General features: G+C 55.4%; 1 protein-coding gene across 1 annotated transcript in view; it reads right to left on the reverse strand.

Moving 5' to 3' along the window:
• The window catches only part of CFAP46 (cilia and flagella associated protein 46), a 105,622-nt gene that overhangs the window by 65,693 nt on the left and 22,046 nt on the right, over positions 1 to 17,883 (reverse strand). Inside the window, exons 10-18 of the mRNA XM_055424372.2 lie at positions 16,691 to 16,789; positions 14,792 to 14,982; positions 4,799 to 5,027; positions 4,596 to 4,716; positions 3,832 to 3,955; positions 3,576 to 3,706; positions 2,933 to 3,060; positions 1,944 to 2,077; positions 648 to 860 (exon numbers count right to left, since the gene is read on the reverse strand). Of these exons, the coding sequence (XP_055280347.2) occupies positions 648 to 860; positions 1,944 to 2,077; positions 2,933 to 3,060; positions 3,576 to 3,706; positions 3,832 to 3,955; positions 4,596 to 4,716; positions 4,799 to 5,027; positions 14,792 to 14,982; positions 16,691 to 16,789 (1,370 nt within the window). The remainder of the gene's footprint in view (positions 1 to 647; positions 861 to 1,943; positions 2,078 to 2,932; positions 3,061 to 3,575; positions 3,707 to 3,831; positions 3,956 to 4,595; positions 4,717 to 4,798; positions 5,028 to 14,791; positions 14,983 to 16,690; positions 16,790 to 17,883) is intronic.

The raw sequence follows: 17,883 nt of genomic DNA on the forward strand, positions 1-17,883 counted from the left end.
CCCCACCAGCACCCCCATGGTCCCGGGGACCCTGCCGGGTCTGGTGCCCAGAGGAGAGCTGAGGGCGCCAGGCAGGCCCCTGCCCCACGGCCAGCTCTGGCTGTGCGCTCGCGTGCAGACATCTCTGGGTCCTGATTCACTCAGCCTTGCTACTTCAGGATCTGTCGAAAACCTTCAAATCTCAGTGTTTAGACTAAAAGCCAAACCAACAAAAAACACAAAGAGGGCTTCAAAAGCTCATCGTGAGGGAAAGCTTTGACCTCCGACCTGACCTGATGCTTTCATGTTTCTCCCCTGGAGAAGGAAACACAGGGACCCAGGTCAATCTCCAGCCCTGTCTCTGAGAGACTCCGGCCTCTGCCAGCCTTTCCCAGAATCCCTCTGCTTGGAACGGATCGGGACAGGCTGGGAATCCGACACACGGATCACCTGAGCAATCCCCCGTGCTGCCCTGTGGCTCAGAGAGAGCGCGTGTCTTGCCTGGTGTACACAGCCAGGGAGACAGAAGCCCCATCAATGCTGGGCGCTGGATGCCAGTGGCCCCGCATGCTCCTTCCCTGAGGGGACACACGTCTGCCCCCCGGCTCCCAGCCTGAAGCCCAGGGTCTCTGGCAGCAGCAGGATGGAGCCTGGGCAGCCTCACGTACCCGCTGTGGCCCACGGCCTTCATGATGCCCAGCAGGTGGTACAAGGCGTCCAGGAGCTCCCGCTGCCGCCCGGCCTTGAGGAGGTGGTGGTTGTGGTTCAGCACGTAGACCACGGCATTCTGCACGATCCACGGCTCCTGGATCTCCTGCCCGATGTCGGCGGAGCGCAGCCAGCAGTTCATGGCGTACTGCGAGAGGCCCTCTACCCAGCTCCTGTGGAAGGCCAGCATCAGGCTCTCCGGGAGCCAGACTCTGCCCAAGCAGGCACTCAGACGCCAGCCAGAAGCCCTCCCTGGAGCCGGGGCTCAGAAGGCTGCCCTGTCAGGGGCTGCCCGTCGTTCTCACTGAAGGACAGGCTCCAGGATGGAGCCTGGGAGGAGGGCTCCTCCCGGCCCTCCCATCTCCCTGCCCATCCCTGTCTGAGGCTGGACCCCCGGCCAAGGCCTGCAAGCTGCCTGTCCACCTCTGCACCTGCCTGTGCCTGGTCTCCCCGGCCCGTCACACACAGGCCGCCCGCCTCGGTCCGTGTGGACGCGGGACCTGCTCGCCTCAGACCAAGGCCTGGTGAGCCGTTATCGTAAGGGCCAGGCAGCAGGTACCCTGGGGTTTGACAGCTACATTCCCCTGTCTGTTGTGTCTTTTTTGCTATTGAGCTTCACAAACTAAAAACTGTCAAAACCACTGTGAGTTGGCGGGCTGAACAAACCTGAGGGTCAGATGCGGCCTGGCCCCCTTCCAGGCGTGGAGAGCCTGGCCCTAGCCCCGGGCTGTGCTCTGAAACCTCCAGAGAAACGCTGTCTGCACAAAGTCGGGGGCCTTCCCTGAGCCCTTCCCGGGCAAAGGGCATGCAGGCCCCCCACAGCGGGCACGTGTGAGGGCCCGGCCACTGGGGGAGCCAGTGGAGCAGGCCCGTCTCTGCGGTCAGTGGGCAGCGCGAGCCTCGGCTCCCGCGTGGCCCCATGGACGGTCGCTCACTGCCACGCTCACTTCACGCTTCGCTTCAGATGAGGACAGAACACTGCGGCTGCGGCAGCGCCTCGCTCTCCTGACTGAACGGCACTTGTCTCTCACGTGGACGAGGCTTCTGCGGGTTCCCTGAGGACCCGTGTCCCGATCACAGACCTCCCGGGACAGCTTCCCCGGTGACCACCTCCTCCCTCATTTCCCGTTTCCACTAGTAACAGGGAAGACTGGCCACACGGGCGCCGGTGTGAGCCATGAGACACGCCAGGCAGCGGCCCCTGCCTCACAGCGCGGAGCTCAGCCCAGCCCCCGCCCTGCGGGCAGCGCCCCCACCGGTATGTGATCCACTCAGCGTTGTCCTCTGGGCACTCGGGTCTGTAGCCCATCGGGTGCTGGCTCATGTCCTCGGGCGGCGTGGGCCGGTCATTCAGCTGCACGCCTTCCGACTGCAGCAGGTGGACGGTGGCCTGCGGAGGGCGGAGCAGCCAGAGGCCCCTGAGCAGGGGCCGGCACGGTGCCCACAGGCCTTCCCAACCCCGGGCCCTCCCTGTCCCAGGGGACATCTCCTCCCCCCACACCTGTGTCTCAGAGACGCAGCCCCCCAGGACCCACATGCCCCTCACGCTGCAGGGCTACCAAGGCCTGGTCCCTGTCCACTGCGGCCATGCACGGACGCCCCGGAGGTGGCCGAGGCCACTGGGCAGGGCGACGGGACTGAGGATGGGGGCGGCTGCCTTGCCTGGCGCCCTGGGCCCGCTCACCTGCCCCCATTTGCAGCACTGGCCCAGCCCTCAGGAATTGCCCCGCAGACCCTCACTGAACAAGCCCCGGAGCGTTCTCTCTGGGTTATGCCGGGTTGCTCCCTTGACCTCCAAAACAAACCACCCCAAGTGGCCTCACCGCTGTGTGCACTTGCATGCCCCCCGCTCCACCACCCGGCTGGCCTGGGGTCTCTGTGTGCTCATGGAGGGAGCCGGGCCCGCTCTGGGGGCTGGTCCCCAGCAGCCTCAGCAGCCTCCGAGATGACATCAGAAGCCAGGTTTTTCTCTCACACCTGGCTCAAAGTGCTACTGAAGCTACTCGTGGGCCAGGACACGTGCAGGTCCAGTACCAACCAGCCCCTGGAACCCACATTACTGGGGACTAACAGTTCAGACACTCCTTCAAAGGACAATTAACATCAGCACTGCTCACAATACATTTTGACATATTTTTCTTCCAGAAAACCTCCCAAGAATGCAGGAAAACTTCTGTAAGCAGAGGCCACTGGGGAGCAAGGCTGGACGCTGAGGGTCACGTCTGTGCACAAACGGGGGACGCACCTCGGCGCTGATGAAGCCCACCTCCGCGAACTTGCGCAGCAGCGTGGGGGACACCTGCTTCTGCAGGGTGGCTTCCGAGTGGCCCCAGGAGTCCTGCCCCGGGCCGTCCCAGCCCTTCTTCTTCCTGCCTGCAACACCAGAGTGCCTCCCGTCAGAGCCTGACGTGCTTCTCAGGGATGGCACGGTCCCTGGGAAGGGGGTGGGGTGAGGGGGAGCATCTCTGGGAGGCAGACCTCCCCAGTGCAGGGCCCTGGGGGCGGCGAGGGCTCCCTGGAGCCAGCTTGGCCGCGGCGAACCTCCAGCTGCTTCCCCGACAAGACGGCTGAGCTCTTGGTTTTGCACGTGCTGTTCTGCCCCTCAAGAAGCCCCCATTGCTCCCGCAACACCAACACCTCCGCCCCCTGGGAACCCTGGCATGCCCCCGTGTTCTCACCATCCCCAAGACCACCGCTTCCAGGGACCTGCAGGCTGGACTCAGCCGGACTCACCAGGGCTCATGGTGGAGGGCCACCCCGCCCAGCCTCTGCCTGCAGGCTCCAGCCCCATGACCCCTTCCTGAGCTCTGATGGACCTCACAGTGACCCCCCAGTGTCTGGGAAGAGCCTGCTGGCACGGGCGCCTGTGTGTAGCTGGAGGGACCCACCTCGCTTGAACTTGGCTGGCTTCTTCACCTTGACGCTGTCGTACAGGAGGCAGAAGCGGCTGGCTGTCCGGCACACGTCCCACACGTTCTGCTTCCGGGCCACTTTGGCCAGCTCCGCCCAGATGTGTATCCTGCACAGACGTGCAGGCCACACCTCGCTAGGGGAGCCGGCCAGGGGCCGCCCGGGTAGGGCGGGAGGGTGGACCGGCACTTCACCCCCCCAGACCCGAGGCCCGGTGCCCCCCAGGCCGCTCACCGCTCCTTGTCGTTCTGGCCCCCCAGGCGCCGCAGGTGGCCCACCGCCTTGTCCACGCTGAGCGTGTGGTGCCGCGCCTTGGCAAACAGGTAGGTGAAGCGGCCCCGGGTTTTCCCAGTGGAAACTGCAGGGGGATGGCGGGACGGGGTGCTGACGCGGCAGGTTTTGGGGAACACTCCTGAAACCAGCCCACGCGGGACTCGGGACGGGCGGGGGTGGGGGTGGAGCCTCCCATGGGCGTTTTTTGATCTTTTCATGAAAGTTGCTGCTGCTAAGTCATTTCAGTCGTGTCTGACTCTGTGTGACCCAAAGTTAGGTCTCCCTAAATGTGCCTTGTCCGGTAAGGGACTCCAGGCGCCAAGAGCAGCTGGTGGGCAGAACGACCGAAGCTGCCAGCCTGGCCCACGACGCCCGCCACCCACGCCCAGGTCTTCAGGAGCTGGCTGGTGGGGACCCCGCTGAAGCCCCTGCCCATCAGCCAGCTTCTCCTGCCCGAGCCCTCCCTGGGTGCAGCCCATCAAGCCCTTTGTGCCCGGGGTGTCTGCCCTTCAGGGCCCCAGCCCCTCACACCTGGCAGGACAGGAAGGAAATAGGTGGCACTGCCTCCCCCTGGGCGGGGCTGGGCAGGCCCAGGAGACAGGCTCCCCCGACCGCCTCCGCGAGTCAGGGCAGGACGGTGGGGCAGGAGGCTGCACAGGGGCACAGAGGCCTGTGTAGGCGGACGTCCGGGTGGGCGGCCGCTCCCACTGAGAGCACCCGCGCACCTTTGGCCTCGTTCTCGCTGTCAAGCACGATCTGGAAGGTGTCGGGCGCCAGGGCCAGCCCCGCATTCACCAGCAGCGCCCGCTTCTTGCGCACGCTGTCCTTGGGCATGGCTTTCTTTGCCTGCAGAGCGGAGGCGGCGTGATGAGCGGCCCCGCCCACCGCTTGGGGCGTGCCGGCCGCCCGGGAGCCGCGCCCGCGGCACCTGCTCGATGGCCGTGGTAGCCTTGTCCTCGTCGCGCGCGGGCACCTGGTACAGCGCGGCGCACAGCTGCAGGCGGCCGAGGGCCCTCTCGATCTTGTCCCGGTAGAGGCCCAGGCCGTCCAGCAGCGCGGCCTTCCTGAGGTGCTCCATGGCGGGCTCCAGCCGGTCCGCGTCCTCCTCGATGTGCGCCATCTCCATGTGCACCTGGCAGCGGAGCTGCGCCGCGAGGCTGGGGGGGCAGACGGCATCACGGGGCGGGGCCGGCCGTGGGCCTCCTGCCGCCCCGCTTTCTGGCCCTGCCTTCCGCCTGCCTTGCTGCCAGGACCCAGACAAGGGATGAACAGGAGGGCCCTGCGGACCCCGGGAGATCTCAGAGATCACTGGTGCGCCGGGGCTGAGAAGCAGCAGGTGGGCCAGTGGGGTCCGTGCTGGAGCCGGCCGTAGTGTGAGCGCCAGGGCACCGTGCACTGCGGCCCACCTGCACCATGGGGGCTCCTAGCGTCACCAGCAAGTGAGCTCAGTGCAGCCCGAGGCCAAGGCTGTGTATTGTCAGCCTGCTTGTTTACTTCTATGCAGAGTACATCATGAGGAACGCTGGGCTGGAATAAGCACAAGCTGGAATCAAGATTGCCGGGAGAATTATCAATAACCTCAGATATGCAGATGACACTACCCTTATGGTGGTGTCAGAAAGCAAAGAGGAACTCAAAAGCCTCTTGATGAAAGTGAAAGAGGAGAGTGGAAAGGTTGGCTTGAAGCTCAACATTCAGAAAACAAAGATCATGGCATCTGGTCCCATCACTTCATGGGAAATAGATGGGGAAACAGTGGAAACAGTGTCAGACTTTATTTTTTTGGGCTCCAAAATCACTGCAGATGCTGATTGCAGCCAGGAAATTAAAAGACGCTTACTCCTTGGAAGGAAAGTTATGACCAACCTATATAGCTTATTAAAAAGCAGAGACATTACTTTGCCAACAAAGGTCCGTCTAATCAAGGCTATGGTTTTTCCAGTGGTCATGTATGGATGTGAGAGTTGGACTGTGAAGAAAGCTGAGCGCTGAAGAATTGATGCTTTTGAACTGTGGTGTTGGAGAAGACTCTTGAGAGTCCCTTGAACTGCAAGGAGATCCAACCAATCCATTCTAAAGGAGATCAGTCCTGGGTGTTCATTGGAAGGACTGATGCTGAAGCTGAAACTCCAATAATTCGGTCACCTGATGAGAAAAACTGACTCATTGGAAAAGCCCCTGATGCTGAGAAGGATTGAAGGAAAGAGGAGACGGGGACGGCGGAGGACGAGACGGCTGGATGGCATCACCGACGCGATGGGCATGAGCTTCAGCAAGGTCCAAGAGCTGGAGACGGACAGCGAGGCCTGGCGAGCTGCCGTCCACGGGGTCGCAAAGAGCCTGACAAGACAGGGGCTCAACAGCAGCAGAACAGCCCTTGCCAGGAACAGACGAGCAAACCACTGGCCCAGGGAGGCCACGGACATGAAGACAGATGAAGATCTGTGTGAAGACAGCAGACTCGGAGGAGAGACTCTGCCGCCGCCAAAGCAGGACGAACGGGGTCAGACAAAGAGGACATGAAATGAGTAGTGTTCAGAGTTTCTCTGCTTCCAGCGACGATCGGGTCTCTGCCACGCATAAAGCTGGGCCGAACAGCCCCAGGTCTGGGCAACACGAGCCTGGGGCCCTGGAGCAGGAAACTCAGGAAGGGGCCCATGCTTGCGGCCTCCTGGAGACAGTGTCCTTAGGCACCGCTGGCAGAGTGTGGACCCACGGAGCCGGGGGGAGTGGACCCACGGAGCCGGGGCAGGGGAGTCCGGAGAGGGGGGCCTCTGCTCGGGGCTGGAGCAGTGGGACTGGACCTGGCACCGGACCAGCCGCTGCCGGCCTGCCTGCCAGAGAGGAGCGAGCTGGGTGCTGCTCTCTCACCCTATGTCAGCTGAGACTGCACGGGGCTTCTCCCCAGGGGTGCGGGCCCAGGAAGAGCGCTCTTGACCCACCCAAAGAGGAGGTCCCGTCAGAGACGGCAGAGAGCACGGTGCAGGCTGGAAAATGCCGTGACCTTCCAGATGCAGCCAAGGAAGCACGGAGCCACCTCACAGCCAGTAACTGAAGTGCCCACGAACGCAAAAATCAACACTTTCCTAAAAGGCCACAGAATCCAGACTCCACAGTGCAGCAGCCACCACGTGCAGCACACAGTGAAAACCTACAGTTTACGCCAGGAAACAGGAAACGGTGACCCACAGTCAGAATGCAAGATGGACCAGACGCTGGGTTTAGCAGGTAAACCCTTAACGCAGATATTACAGCACAAAAACAAATATGTACCAAGAGTTGAAGGAAAACATTGCTAATGAGAGAACAGATAGGGAATCTCAGAGGAAAAAAGGAAATATTACAGCAAAAAATCTGTAATAACGGAAATGAAAAAATTCTTGGTTGAGCTTAACAGCAGATTGGAGAGCAGAAAAAGAGTCAGTGAACCTGAAGTCAGATCAATAGAAATTATCCCACCAGAAGAACATATTGAAAAAGCTTTTTTAAAAATGAGTGGAGCCAGGACTTCCCAGGCATCCCAGTGGCTGAGACTTGTCCTTCCAAAGCGGGAGGTGTGCATTTGATCCCTTGTTGGGGAGCTAAGAATCCAACAGGCCTGGCAGCCAAAGAGCCACAACATAAAACAGAAATAATACTGTAATAAATTCAATAAGATTTCTTAAAATGGTCCACATAAAAAACATTCTCAGAAGAAAATGAACGGAGCCTTAGAGACCAGTTAAGATAATATTCAATGTAAGTCACACCCCCCAGAAGAGCAAGAACGAGGCAGAACTATACTAAAAAAGTAACAGCCAGTAATTTCCCAAATTTGATGAAAATATCATCTTACATATTTGAGTATATCAGCAAACCCCAAGAAAGACTTTTTTGTTTAAAAAAAAAGGCTCTAAGGAATCAGTTCTGTTCAGTTGCTCAGTCGTGCCTGACTCTTTGCGACCCCATGGACTGCAGCACGCGAGGCCTCCCTGTCCATCACCAACTCCTGGAGCTTGCTCAAACTCATGTCCATCGCGTCGGTAATGCCATCCCACCATCTCATCCTCTGTCATCCCCTTCTCCTCCTGCCTTCAATCTTTCCCACCATCAGGGTCTTTTCCAATGAGTCAGCTCTTCGCATCAGGTGGCCAAAGTATTGGAGTTTCAGCTTTAGCAACAGTCCTTCCAATGAACACCCAGGACTGATTTCCTTTAGGATGGACTGGCTGGATCTCCTTACAGTCCAACAGACTCTCAAGAATCTTCTCCAACACCACAGTTCAAAAGCATCAGTTCTTTGGCCCTCAGCTTTCTTTATAGTCCAACTCTCACATCCATACATGACTACTGGAAAAAACATAGATTTGACTAGACGGACCTTTGTTGACAAAGTAATATGCAAAATGCAGAAAGCAAAAGTTAAAGAGATACAAATCTGAAAACAGAAGGGAGGGGGACACATTACATACAGGAGAACCACGCTTAAAATAATTCCTGGGTTTCTATCAGAAACTATGAAGGCCAGAAGAAAATAAAAAACCTCTTCAAAGTATTTAAAGAAAAAAAGTCTGCAAATCCAGAATCCAATAACTGGTGAAAATAACCTTCAGAGGTGATGGTAAGGGAAAGCCATTTTCAGGTCAACAAAAGCCAAGAAAATTCCTCACCAGCAGTCACGCGTTACAAGAAGAAATAAGGGAAGGGAAGAGGGAGTTCACAGGGCCTGGACCCCGTCTGAGGCCTGTTCATGCTGATCACGCTCGGCCACCTCTCCAATGCACTCTGAACTCTGTGCTTAGTGCCCATGGGGACTACAGTGGAAGGATAAGACCCCTCTGACAGGGGAATCTTGAAGATCACATCCAGGTCACTCATCGCCTAAGAGAAAACATACTCTAATCACCCCTGCCTCCGGACAGGTCATAAACTCTTTCTGTATCTATAGGAATATAACCGCAGGCTTATTGATTATTAACTGTCTGAACACCTAACACATGAATGATGGGGCCACTGTGATTGTATTTACCTTCCTTTGTTTATGTAAGTCTCAAGGAATTGGGGTGGTGGGTTCAGACACGTACACATGGGGTATGAAAGGTTTTCACAAATGCTGGTCGGCGTCCTTGGCTAAGAGGAGACTCTGCCTTGGGCCCGCCAATGTAATAAACTGCACTCCACTATCTGCATTGTCCTTCTGAGTGAGTTTGTTTCCCGAAACGCATGGCTACAGCAGAAGTTGCTCGGACTGAAATACCAGCAGGCAGAAACCTGGATCTGAGGGTTAGCAGAAAGGGAGAGCCTGCAGGATCACCGAGGGAGTGGCAAATATAAGAGAAGATTGTTTATTTTTCTGTAATTTTCTTTAAAAACAACACCTCCAGCTGCTAAGGGCAATACAGCATTGTAAGATGAACTTACAACACAGTCAGAAGCAAAAGACAAGGCAACCACCACGCAGCGGGGTGGACGAGGGGCAGGCAGAGGGACTTCCCGTGCTGCGTGGGAAGCGCTGACCCCACTGACCCGGCTAAGGGGGTTGCACTGCTAGCCCTACAGCGACGCCCCTCCCGCCCTGCGGCACTGTGGACAAACAAGCTGACCGAACAAGCACACACACTGGCAGAGACTCAAGTCGCCTCAAAGGCAGCAGGGAGACAGCAGCAGCAGAGCACGAGGGGCAGGCGGAGACGGCTGCTGAGACTGGAGACAAGGGCCAGGTTCCGCTGAACCCAGAGACGAAACAATCCGATCACAAGGCAGAGACTGCCACACTCGATTTTAGAAAAAGACCGAGCTACAAGCTATGGATAAGACATGTGTTAAGAGTTGCGTTCTACACTTTATTTATTTCATTTTAAAAAATTATTTAGGTTCTGATTCAGCACATGTATCAAAGGCTAATCAACATAAAGAAGTAAATAAGACATTAATTGGAAGTCTCACATCTCTCTAAATTCTGACCAAGAAATGTCAAGATTGCCACTATTAGCAGAACTCCGACCTAGTCAAGTTCAAGAGAAGCGATTATGAGCGACACGCAGTGTGCACAGACATTCAGAGGCCAGAGAGACGCTGGCACTTGGCTCTCTCCTCTTCCTTGCCGACGTCTTTCCTTGGGACAGTCCACTTCTGCTTTCCACGCCTCGTTCCAAATGAAGTCCAAAGAAGGCTCAGGGTCAACCTGATCCAACACTCTGGAGGAATGCATTCTCAAACTGCTGTGCCTGCAACTTTGCTTTTGCCAGGACGAAACTCAGATCGAGACGTACAATACAATCTAGATGACAGCGCAGACTACGTCAAGAACTAAAGTTGAGCAGTAACCCGAGTTAAGGCATGAATGCACACACACACGCTTGCACACACACACGCTTGCACACACACACGCTTGCACACACACATCACCTGCACTATCATGAACAGAAGATTCTTTCCATCACCTAGCAAGAGGCAGCCAGGGCTTGGCAGTTAACCAAAACTGCTGAGCACTCTGGAACATGCTCCCTATAATTTTATAGTAACAGCTGTGTGTGTTTTATCCAAAAAAGAAAAAAGAGAGAGAGAAAGAAAAAGGAAAGAAACTAAAAAAAAAACCTAACAACAACAAAAAAGCAAAGCCAAAACAAAACCCCAAAATCTAAAAACCCCTTAATCTCTTACAATGGCTCTTGAGCATGGAACTCACATAGCAGCGTCAATGGCTGGCTCTTTAGTAATTTGGAAATAAAAGGTTGTTTTACTATGTATTTCTTTGATAGTCATCGCTACAAAGTTATCAGTGTTGGTTACCTATAATACAAGTACTAGATAGAAGAATCAAGTTACGCAGAAATTATTTCTTCTGTATCAGTTCAGTTCAGTTCAGTTCAGTTCAGTTCAGTCGCTCAGTCGTGTCCGACTCTCCGCGACCCCATGAATCACAGCACGCCAGGCCTCCCTGTCCATCACCAACTCCCGGAGTACACTCAAACTCATGTCCACAGAGTCGGTGATGCCATCCAGCCATCTCATTCTCCGTCGTCCCCTTCTCCTCCCGCCCCCAACCTTTCCCAGCATCAGAGTCTTTTCCAGTGAGTCAACTCGTCCCATGAGGTGGCCAAAGTATTGGAGTTTCAGCTTTAGCATCAGTCCCTCCAATGAACATCCAGGATTGATCTCCTTTAGAATGGACTGGTTGGATCTCCTTGCAGTATAAGGGACTCTCAAGAGTCTTCTCCAGTAAGATAAAAATAGTGAGCTCTCCAAGCACAAGTTACTATGCTTTTTCTTGCCTTATTGTAAGGGCATCCTCTACAGCAAGGCTTTGTGCAGGAAAAGTTCATGTCTACCTAACAAAGGGCGATAACATAGTCTATCTTTCTACAAGTGAACAGTTAACAAAAATTCACATTATCCATTATTTCTGGTCAAATCAGCGAGAAGCCAATTACAAAGGGGCAGCAGCAGCACTTGGTGTCAAAGCCACATTCTGGTCACACATTCTTTCCATGGTTGTGGTCAGGCTCTCAGGAGATCAAAATTTCAAACTCCTTTCAATGAACAAAGGAGTGAGTTAAACCAAATCTTAACTACTTCCACCATCTGCCACGTCACTAGAAGTCTGTCTAGAATGCCAGCATGCTGGATGACAGAGGGCAGTTCGGAGCCCAGAGAGGCATCAGGTGTTAGGGAAGGTAATTTGGTTTTGTATAAAAGGCATGGTCATCTGGCGACAAGTACTTATTCTATTAGCAGCACAGTGATAGCCAAGGGTCTGTCAGTGAGACAGGAAAACGAAGCTATTGAACCTGCTGTGACTCCCACCTGCCTTCCAAGGCCTCTGGGAGTCAGTCCAGGGTTGCGGCTGGGCAACAGGAATAGCAGAAACTGCATTCAGCCCCCAAAAGACATGCCCCAGGTATGTCAGCTTCCTGTGGGCGAGGGGGCTTTTGCCTTTGTGGGCTTGAGGTGGAAATCTTTGGGTCCTTGGGGGCTAAACAACTGCCAAGGAACTGCCCTAGCAGGTACTGCCCAAGTGTGACAGGCTCCCCACAGGGTTATGAAACACTCAAACAGGACCCAAAATGGCATCAGTTCAAAAGAGTAGTGTTTGTTCTATCAATCCAGAATGTCCACTGGGAGAGGCAACAGATTTATAGTGAAAAAGTGCTATTTGAAGGAGCTGTGTATTATTTTGCAATGAAATGACTAGTCTAGGGAAACTGGAGTCACCTTCCTGTAGAAATCTGAATGTTGAGAACCTGTCTCTAGAAGGCATTTATCAGAACTGTTTGCTCCTCCAAGTGCTTTTTCTGTCACCATAGGACAATGTTTTAACTTCTGTGCTTTCCGGAGATCACTAAATTGCTAGCAAGCAGAGGGAAGATCATTAGATTTTAGACCCTCTTGTTTGTGTGCAAGACCCTCCATCCAACAGCACTGAAACCTATAGTCTTGTAGAAAATTCTTGTAAACAGAGACCATATTTCTCATATAAGAAAAACTGAGAACTGTACCATGCAGATAACACCTGTTTGCCTGCTCTCAGAATTCCTCAAAATGGTCAGGTGCCAGGAGGGACAGTGAGCCATTGGTGAAATCCCCAGGTTAGACAGGACCCCATCTGATTGAATTAAAAACCTCAAGCCTCAATAATCAAATGCCAAACTTCTTCCCCATATTTGAGAACTGTACTATGATTATGTATATTACACATTATAAATAAAATTTACATAGACTTTTGATTTCTTTCAAACAATTGAGGAGCGATGCTCTCAGTTTGGGGGTGAAAACTGAAAAAGCCGGAAAAAAAAATCCTATTGTTGCTTTTACTCTCAAGCTCTTAAGATGCTAGCATCATCCTACTTTAAACAACTTTAAATCGAAAGGTCCACAGCGTGAGAGTTGAAAGGATGGAAACAGAAACACCTCAGATGGGCTCAGATAGTTTCACTGGATTCTGTGCAGCATTGAAGGAAGAAAACACCAATACTGCACAAACTCCTTCGGAAAGCAAAGGAGAAAGAACCCTTCCCACCTTCCCAAATCATTTAATGAGGTCGGCATGACCTTCATGTCAAATCCTGGCAAAGGCGCTACAAAACAAGAAAATCACAGGCCAACATCCTCATGAATATACATGCAAACACCCTTAAGCACACTGCTGCTGCTGCTGCTGCTAAGTTGCTTCAGTCGTGTCCGACTCTGTGTGACCCCATAGACGGCAGCCCACCAGGCTACCCCGTCCCTGGGATGCTCCAGGCAAGAACACTGGAGTAGGTTGCCATTGCCTTCTCCAATGCATGAAAGTGAAAAGTGAAAATGAAGTCGCTCAGTCATGTCTGACTCTTAGCAACCCCACGGACTGCAGCCTACCAGCCTCCTCCGTCCATGGGATTTTCCAGGCAAGAGTACTGGAGTGGGGTGCCACTGCCTTCTCCAGGACATCAAACCTGGCAATACAGAAAAAAGCATGTTTGTCGAGACCATGCGGAGAAGGCAAGGTTGGTTCACTACTCAAAATCCAGTCAGCATAATTCACCACATTAAGGAACAAAAGAGAAAAGTCAGAGCTCCTTTCAATAGTTAAAGAAGCATTCAACAGCACTCAACACCCATCCGTGGTTAAGAAACAACACAGCAAGTAGACATTACAATGTGTCCATTCTGTTGTCTGCGATTATATCGCAATAAAGTTAATTAGAAAAAGAACTGTCAGAGAAAAAAAAAGAGGGCAACTAGATGTTATTTTAAAATCCAAACAAATATGAAAATAAAAAGGTATTTTTGGAAGAGGACGTTATTAAAAATTTAAAATATAGGCTAAAGAGAAGAAGAAAAATTAGAGAATTTGCAAAATAAAAGACAACTAATGGGCTGCATGAAATCTTCGGAATTTGGTGTGAGTCACGTGAGGGGTGGGGCTGTGAACATGGAAGTTCTGCAGGGAGAGCGGAGCCTGGGCTGGGGACTGTCATACGACCCCGTGGGATTCCAGAAGGAGAAACTATTTTTAAATGAGTAAAAATCCCAGATCTGAAGAGATGTAACTCCACAGACGAGATCCCCAAGTGCCCACAGGAAACGAATGGTGCTGGTACTGAGGGCCGCCGGCCCAAGCCTCGCCAGAGCACAGGCTGACACCAGGTCCCTGGCTCCCCTGCTGGGAACCCTGTTCCAAGGGAGGGCTCATGATGGCGACAAAATTCACCCCTGATTAATTTCAGGGCTTCCCTGGTGCTCAGACGGTAAAGAATCCACCTGCAGTGCGGGAGACCTGAGTTTGGATCAAACTTCCCTGGGTCGAAAAGATCCCCTGGAGGAGGAAGGCATGGCAACCCACTCCAGTGTTCGTGCCTGGAGAATCCCCACGGACAGAGGAGCCTGGTGGGCTACAGTCCACAGGGTTGCAAAGAGTCGGACATGACTGAACAACTCAGCACACAGCACAGTTAATCTCCGAAGCAGACGGGGGCAGGGCAGCTCCCCCGACAGGCCCTCCCTGCAGCTGGACGCCCTCCCAGGTGACCCTCCACGCCCTACCCTGCCGAGTCCCCATCTCACGCCCTGTATCCGCCAGGGACCGTCCTGCAGCACACCGGAGACCTCCCGCCCGGGGCCGGAGAGGAGACACACCGAGGCCCTCCTGCTCACCCATCCCACCCCTCCCCTCTCGCGCCTGCGCCCACCGCGCCCGTGCAGCCCAGGACCCTCCTGACAAAGCCCTGTCCCCTCGGCCCCTCGAGCTCAGGCGGGGGCCCCCTGGGAGTCCCCGTTTGCCCCACAGGGCCCTGCCCCTGAGCCCCAGGGTACCTCCCCCCACTGCCTGCGGCCTCTGGAGCCGCCACCTCTGGGGGACGCCGTGGCTCCTGCCCTCTCTCTGGGAAGATGAGTTGGATTCCATCCCTACGCTGAGCGTCTGCTCCCCTGTCCGCCCCCAGGGGCACAGCCCGGCCGTCACCTGTCTGCCTTCGCCAGGACATCCGCAATGCTGGCCAGCGGCTTCTGCAGGTGGTGGCGCAGGTTCTGCTGCAGCAGCGGGAGGCACGCGTTCCACTGGGTGGCGCACACTGTGTGGACAAGCCGGGGCTCGCCCAGGCGCACGGCCCGCTGCAGCGTTACATCCAGTCTCCGCACTATGTCCAGCTGGGCCTGCACACAGCACAGCGGCCCAGGTGTGAGGCTGGGCCCAGCCCCAGCCAGCCCTGGAGCCCCGGATGATGCAGGTGGGCCGGCCCCAGGTCTGAGTCTGCTGGTGGGAGTGGCCCGTGTGATCTCTCATGGAGGGCCCTGGCTCCGTTGGATCTGCCCTCGGACGGACACTGCATGCCGTGGCAGTGTCTGCTCTGTGAGCCGTCTGCGCGAGGCTGCTTGTCTCCCGGCCCCACGGAGTGCTCACGCGGAGCTCTTCTTTGGGCCCCGCCGTGCTCACCGCGGCCATGGCCCGTTAACGCCGCGGCCCAAAGAAGAGCTCCTGGAGCCTGTGCTTCACGCTCCCTGCCCGCAGACAGGGGCTGGCCGGCTTTAGCCTGTGCAACAGCCTCAGCAGCTCCAGGCCTCTCTCAGTGCCCACCGGGGCTGCCCGGGCTCCTGAACTCAGCCATGTTTGGGGGCCTGGCTTCTGGCTCCAGGGGGCCTGCCCTAGTGCCGCTCCCGAGTCACAGGGTTTAGAGCAGGCGTGGGGTTCAGACTGCTGGCCTCCTGGCTGCCAAGAAGCGACCATCAAAGCCTCGTGAACCAGTCGGTGCCCCTGAAGAGCCCTTGGCCGGCAGAGGCAGAAGACACAGCCCTGCAGTCCTACCGCACCGCCTGCCAGCAACTGCAGGCAGCCAGCAGGCAGCCACGACCTCCCTTGAGAAGGGCAGTGCTGGCAGGGACAGCCCAGGTCCAAAGAGAGCACGTGAACCGGCCTGGAGCCCCCGCTGGGCTGCTTGTCCACTGGCAGACCTCCTCCCGGGCTGGGCCGGGCGGGGCCGGGGCAGGGGTCACGGGAGCCGGTCCAGGGAGTGGGCACAGGGGCCCCAGAGCAATGCCAGCCACCCTCATCTGTTTCAATGCATTTTGGTTCCCTTTCTTGATGGCAGGATTCTATCAAAGACACAGCCGTCACCGGGTTCCCCCTCTGCGGCGGGGGCAGGGCCACACCCCACTGCACTGGGCAGACAGGCTGCGGAGCTCAGGCTGTCACTTTGCCATCGTGCTCACCAGCTCCCACACACACACGCAACCCCCAGTGGAACATTCTAGACAAGCCCACGGTCTCCAAGGTGCACACCAAGGGGGCACACTTGCCAGGGTCCTCTGAACCTGCCTCTGCCAGGCCTTGGGGATCCTCTGCTCCTCCCTTCCCACCCTCCCACCACCCTCCCAGGGGGTCTCCCCTTACCCCCCCAGGGGTCCCCACCTCCCCATGCCTGAGATGACCTCACCAATTCCCCAGAGCCCCTCAGGCCCTGCATTAGGGCAGGGGCACGCCTGTTTGCCTGGACCTGAGTCAGGATGGCAAGAGCCCTCGGGGGACTTGGTGTTCACCAAGGGCACGTGTTATCAGCGTGCTAGGGGCGGGCTGCTCCACACAGGCCACACGAAGGCCTGGCTGGAGGCCCAACTCATCCCAGCCCCCAGCCCCAGGAACAGGCTGCATAAACCCACAGGCCTGCCAGACAGGGTAGGCCCGGCAGCTGCGGGGCCGGGAGGACGTCAGCTGGCCTCGGCCACGCTCACAGGGGAGACCCGGGCACAGGAGGCTGGCCCGTGCCCATCAGGGCCCCTCCTCAAACCTGGTGCCAAGTCCACATACAAGGTCCAGGGACCTGCACAAGGGCTCAGTGTCTGCTCCAGCTCCTGGTCCACAGCTTACCTCCACAGCCTCTCGAGTGTAGGTTTTAATTTTATCTTCCAGTTTTACAGCTTCCAGTTCATACTCCAGGCACTCAACTTCAATCAGCCTCGCAGGGTCCTGTGGGCACAATAGTAGTTATGTAGGTGGAGAGTTTTAATGAAAGCAATCACATTCACGAGTGTCAAAAAACATTTCAAAATGTAATTCAAAGACTCAGTAGAAATTCAACAAAAAAAATTAGGTAATATAAATATATATATATGAAAAACTTAAAATGTTTCCAAAAGATGCAAAGATTTAAATGAGAAAGCTAGAAAAAAATTTTTTTGTTTTTACTTTTCACAGTTAATGTCACTGGACATAGAACTTTTAAATAACTACACAGACTTCAAACAAATGCTCTGTTATGAAATCTGGACAACAATTCCTTTCACTTAACCCCACTGGGGTCAGGACAGGGTGCCATGCTGCAGGACGTGGGGAGACATGGGCCTGGGGTTTCCAGAGGGGGTGGACAGACAGGTACACGTCACTTTCACAAAACTGCTAACCTGTTTCCAAAGGGGTCCATTTCCCAGCCCTCCCCGGGCCCATTTGAGCTGGTCAGCCTCTGGGTGCGCCACCAACCGGGCGAGCGGTTGTGAGGTAACAGGTCACAGGGATTCCTCTTGGGTTATTTTCTGGGTTTTTTTTCCAGAAATTTTATCGTTTGAGCTCTCACGTCTTTGGTTTATCATTGGCGCTCTCACGTCTGGTTTAGGGAGCACGTTGAGTTGGCTCCTGTCCATGGAATGAAGGGCGGCCGGTGCTCACTTTCCCTGGCGTGGTTGCTCCCCGGTCCGGCTCTGTTTTCTGGATGAGACGCTTTGTCCCCAGCGGGAGCCTCTGCACCGGGTCCAGGCCGAGGCCCCGAGTGTGCGGGTCTCTTTCTGGCCCCTGTCCTGGCCCCCCGTCTGTGTGCGTCTCCACATCCAGGCCACCTGTTCTTAACCGCGTGCGCCTACCCCAGGCCTGCAGGCGAGGCCGTGCACACCTGCCGATGCTGCTCTGCTTTTCCAGGGCTGCTCCAGGTTATTCCAGGGCTTCTGCATTCCCGATGCTGCTCTGCTTTTCCAGGGCTGCTCTGGGTTATTCCAGGGCCTCTGCATTTCCCTATCAGTTTTATGCTCAGTTCATCAATTTCTGAAACACTCCCATCAAGACTTTGATTG

The sequence above is a fragment of the Moschus berezovskii genome, chromosome 12, assembly GCF_049115385.1.
Source record: "Moschus berezovskii isolate FMDL1 chromosome 12, NW_MosBer_1.0, whole genome shotgun sequence".
Taxonomy (NCBI): Eukaryota; Metazoa; Chordata; class Mammalia; order Artiodactyla; family Moschidae; genus Moschus; species Moschus berezovskii.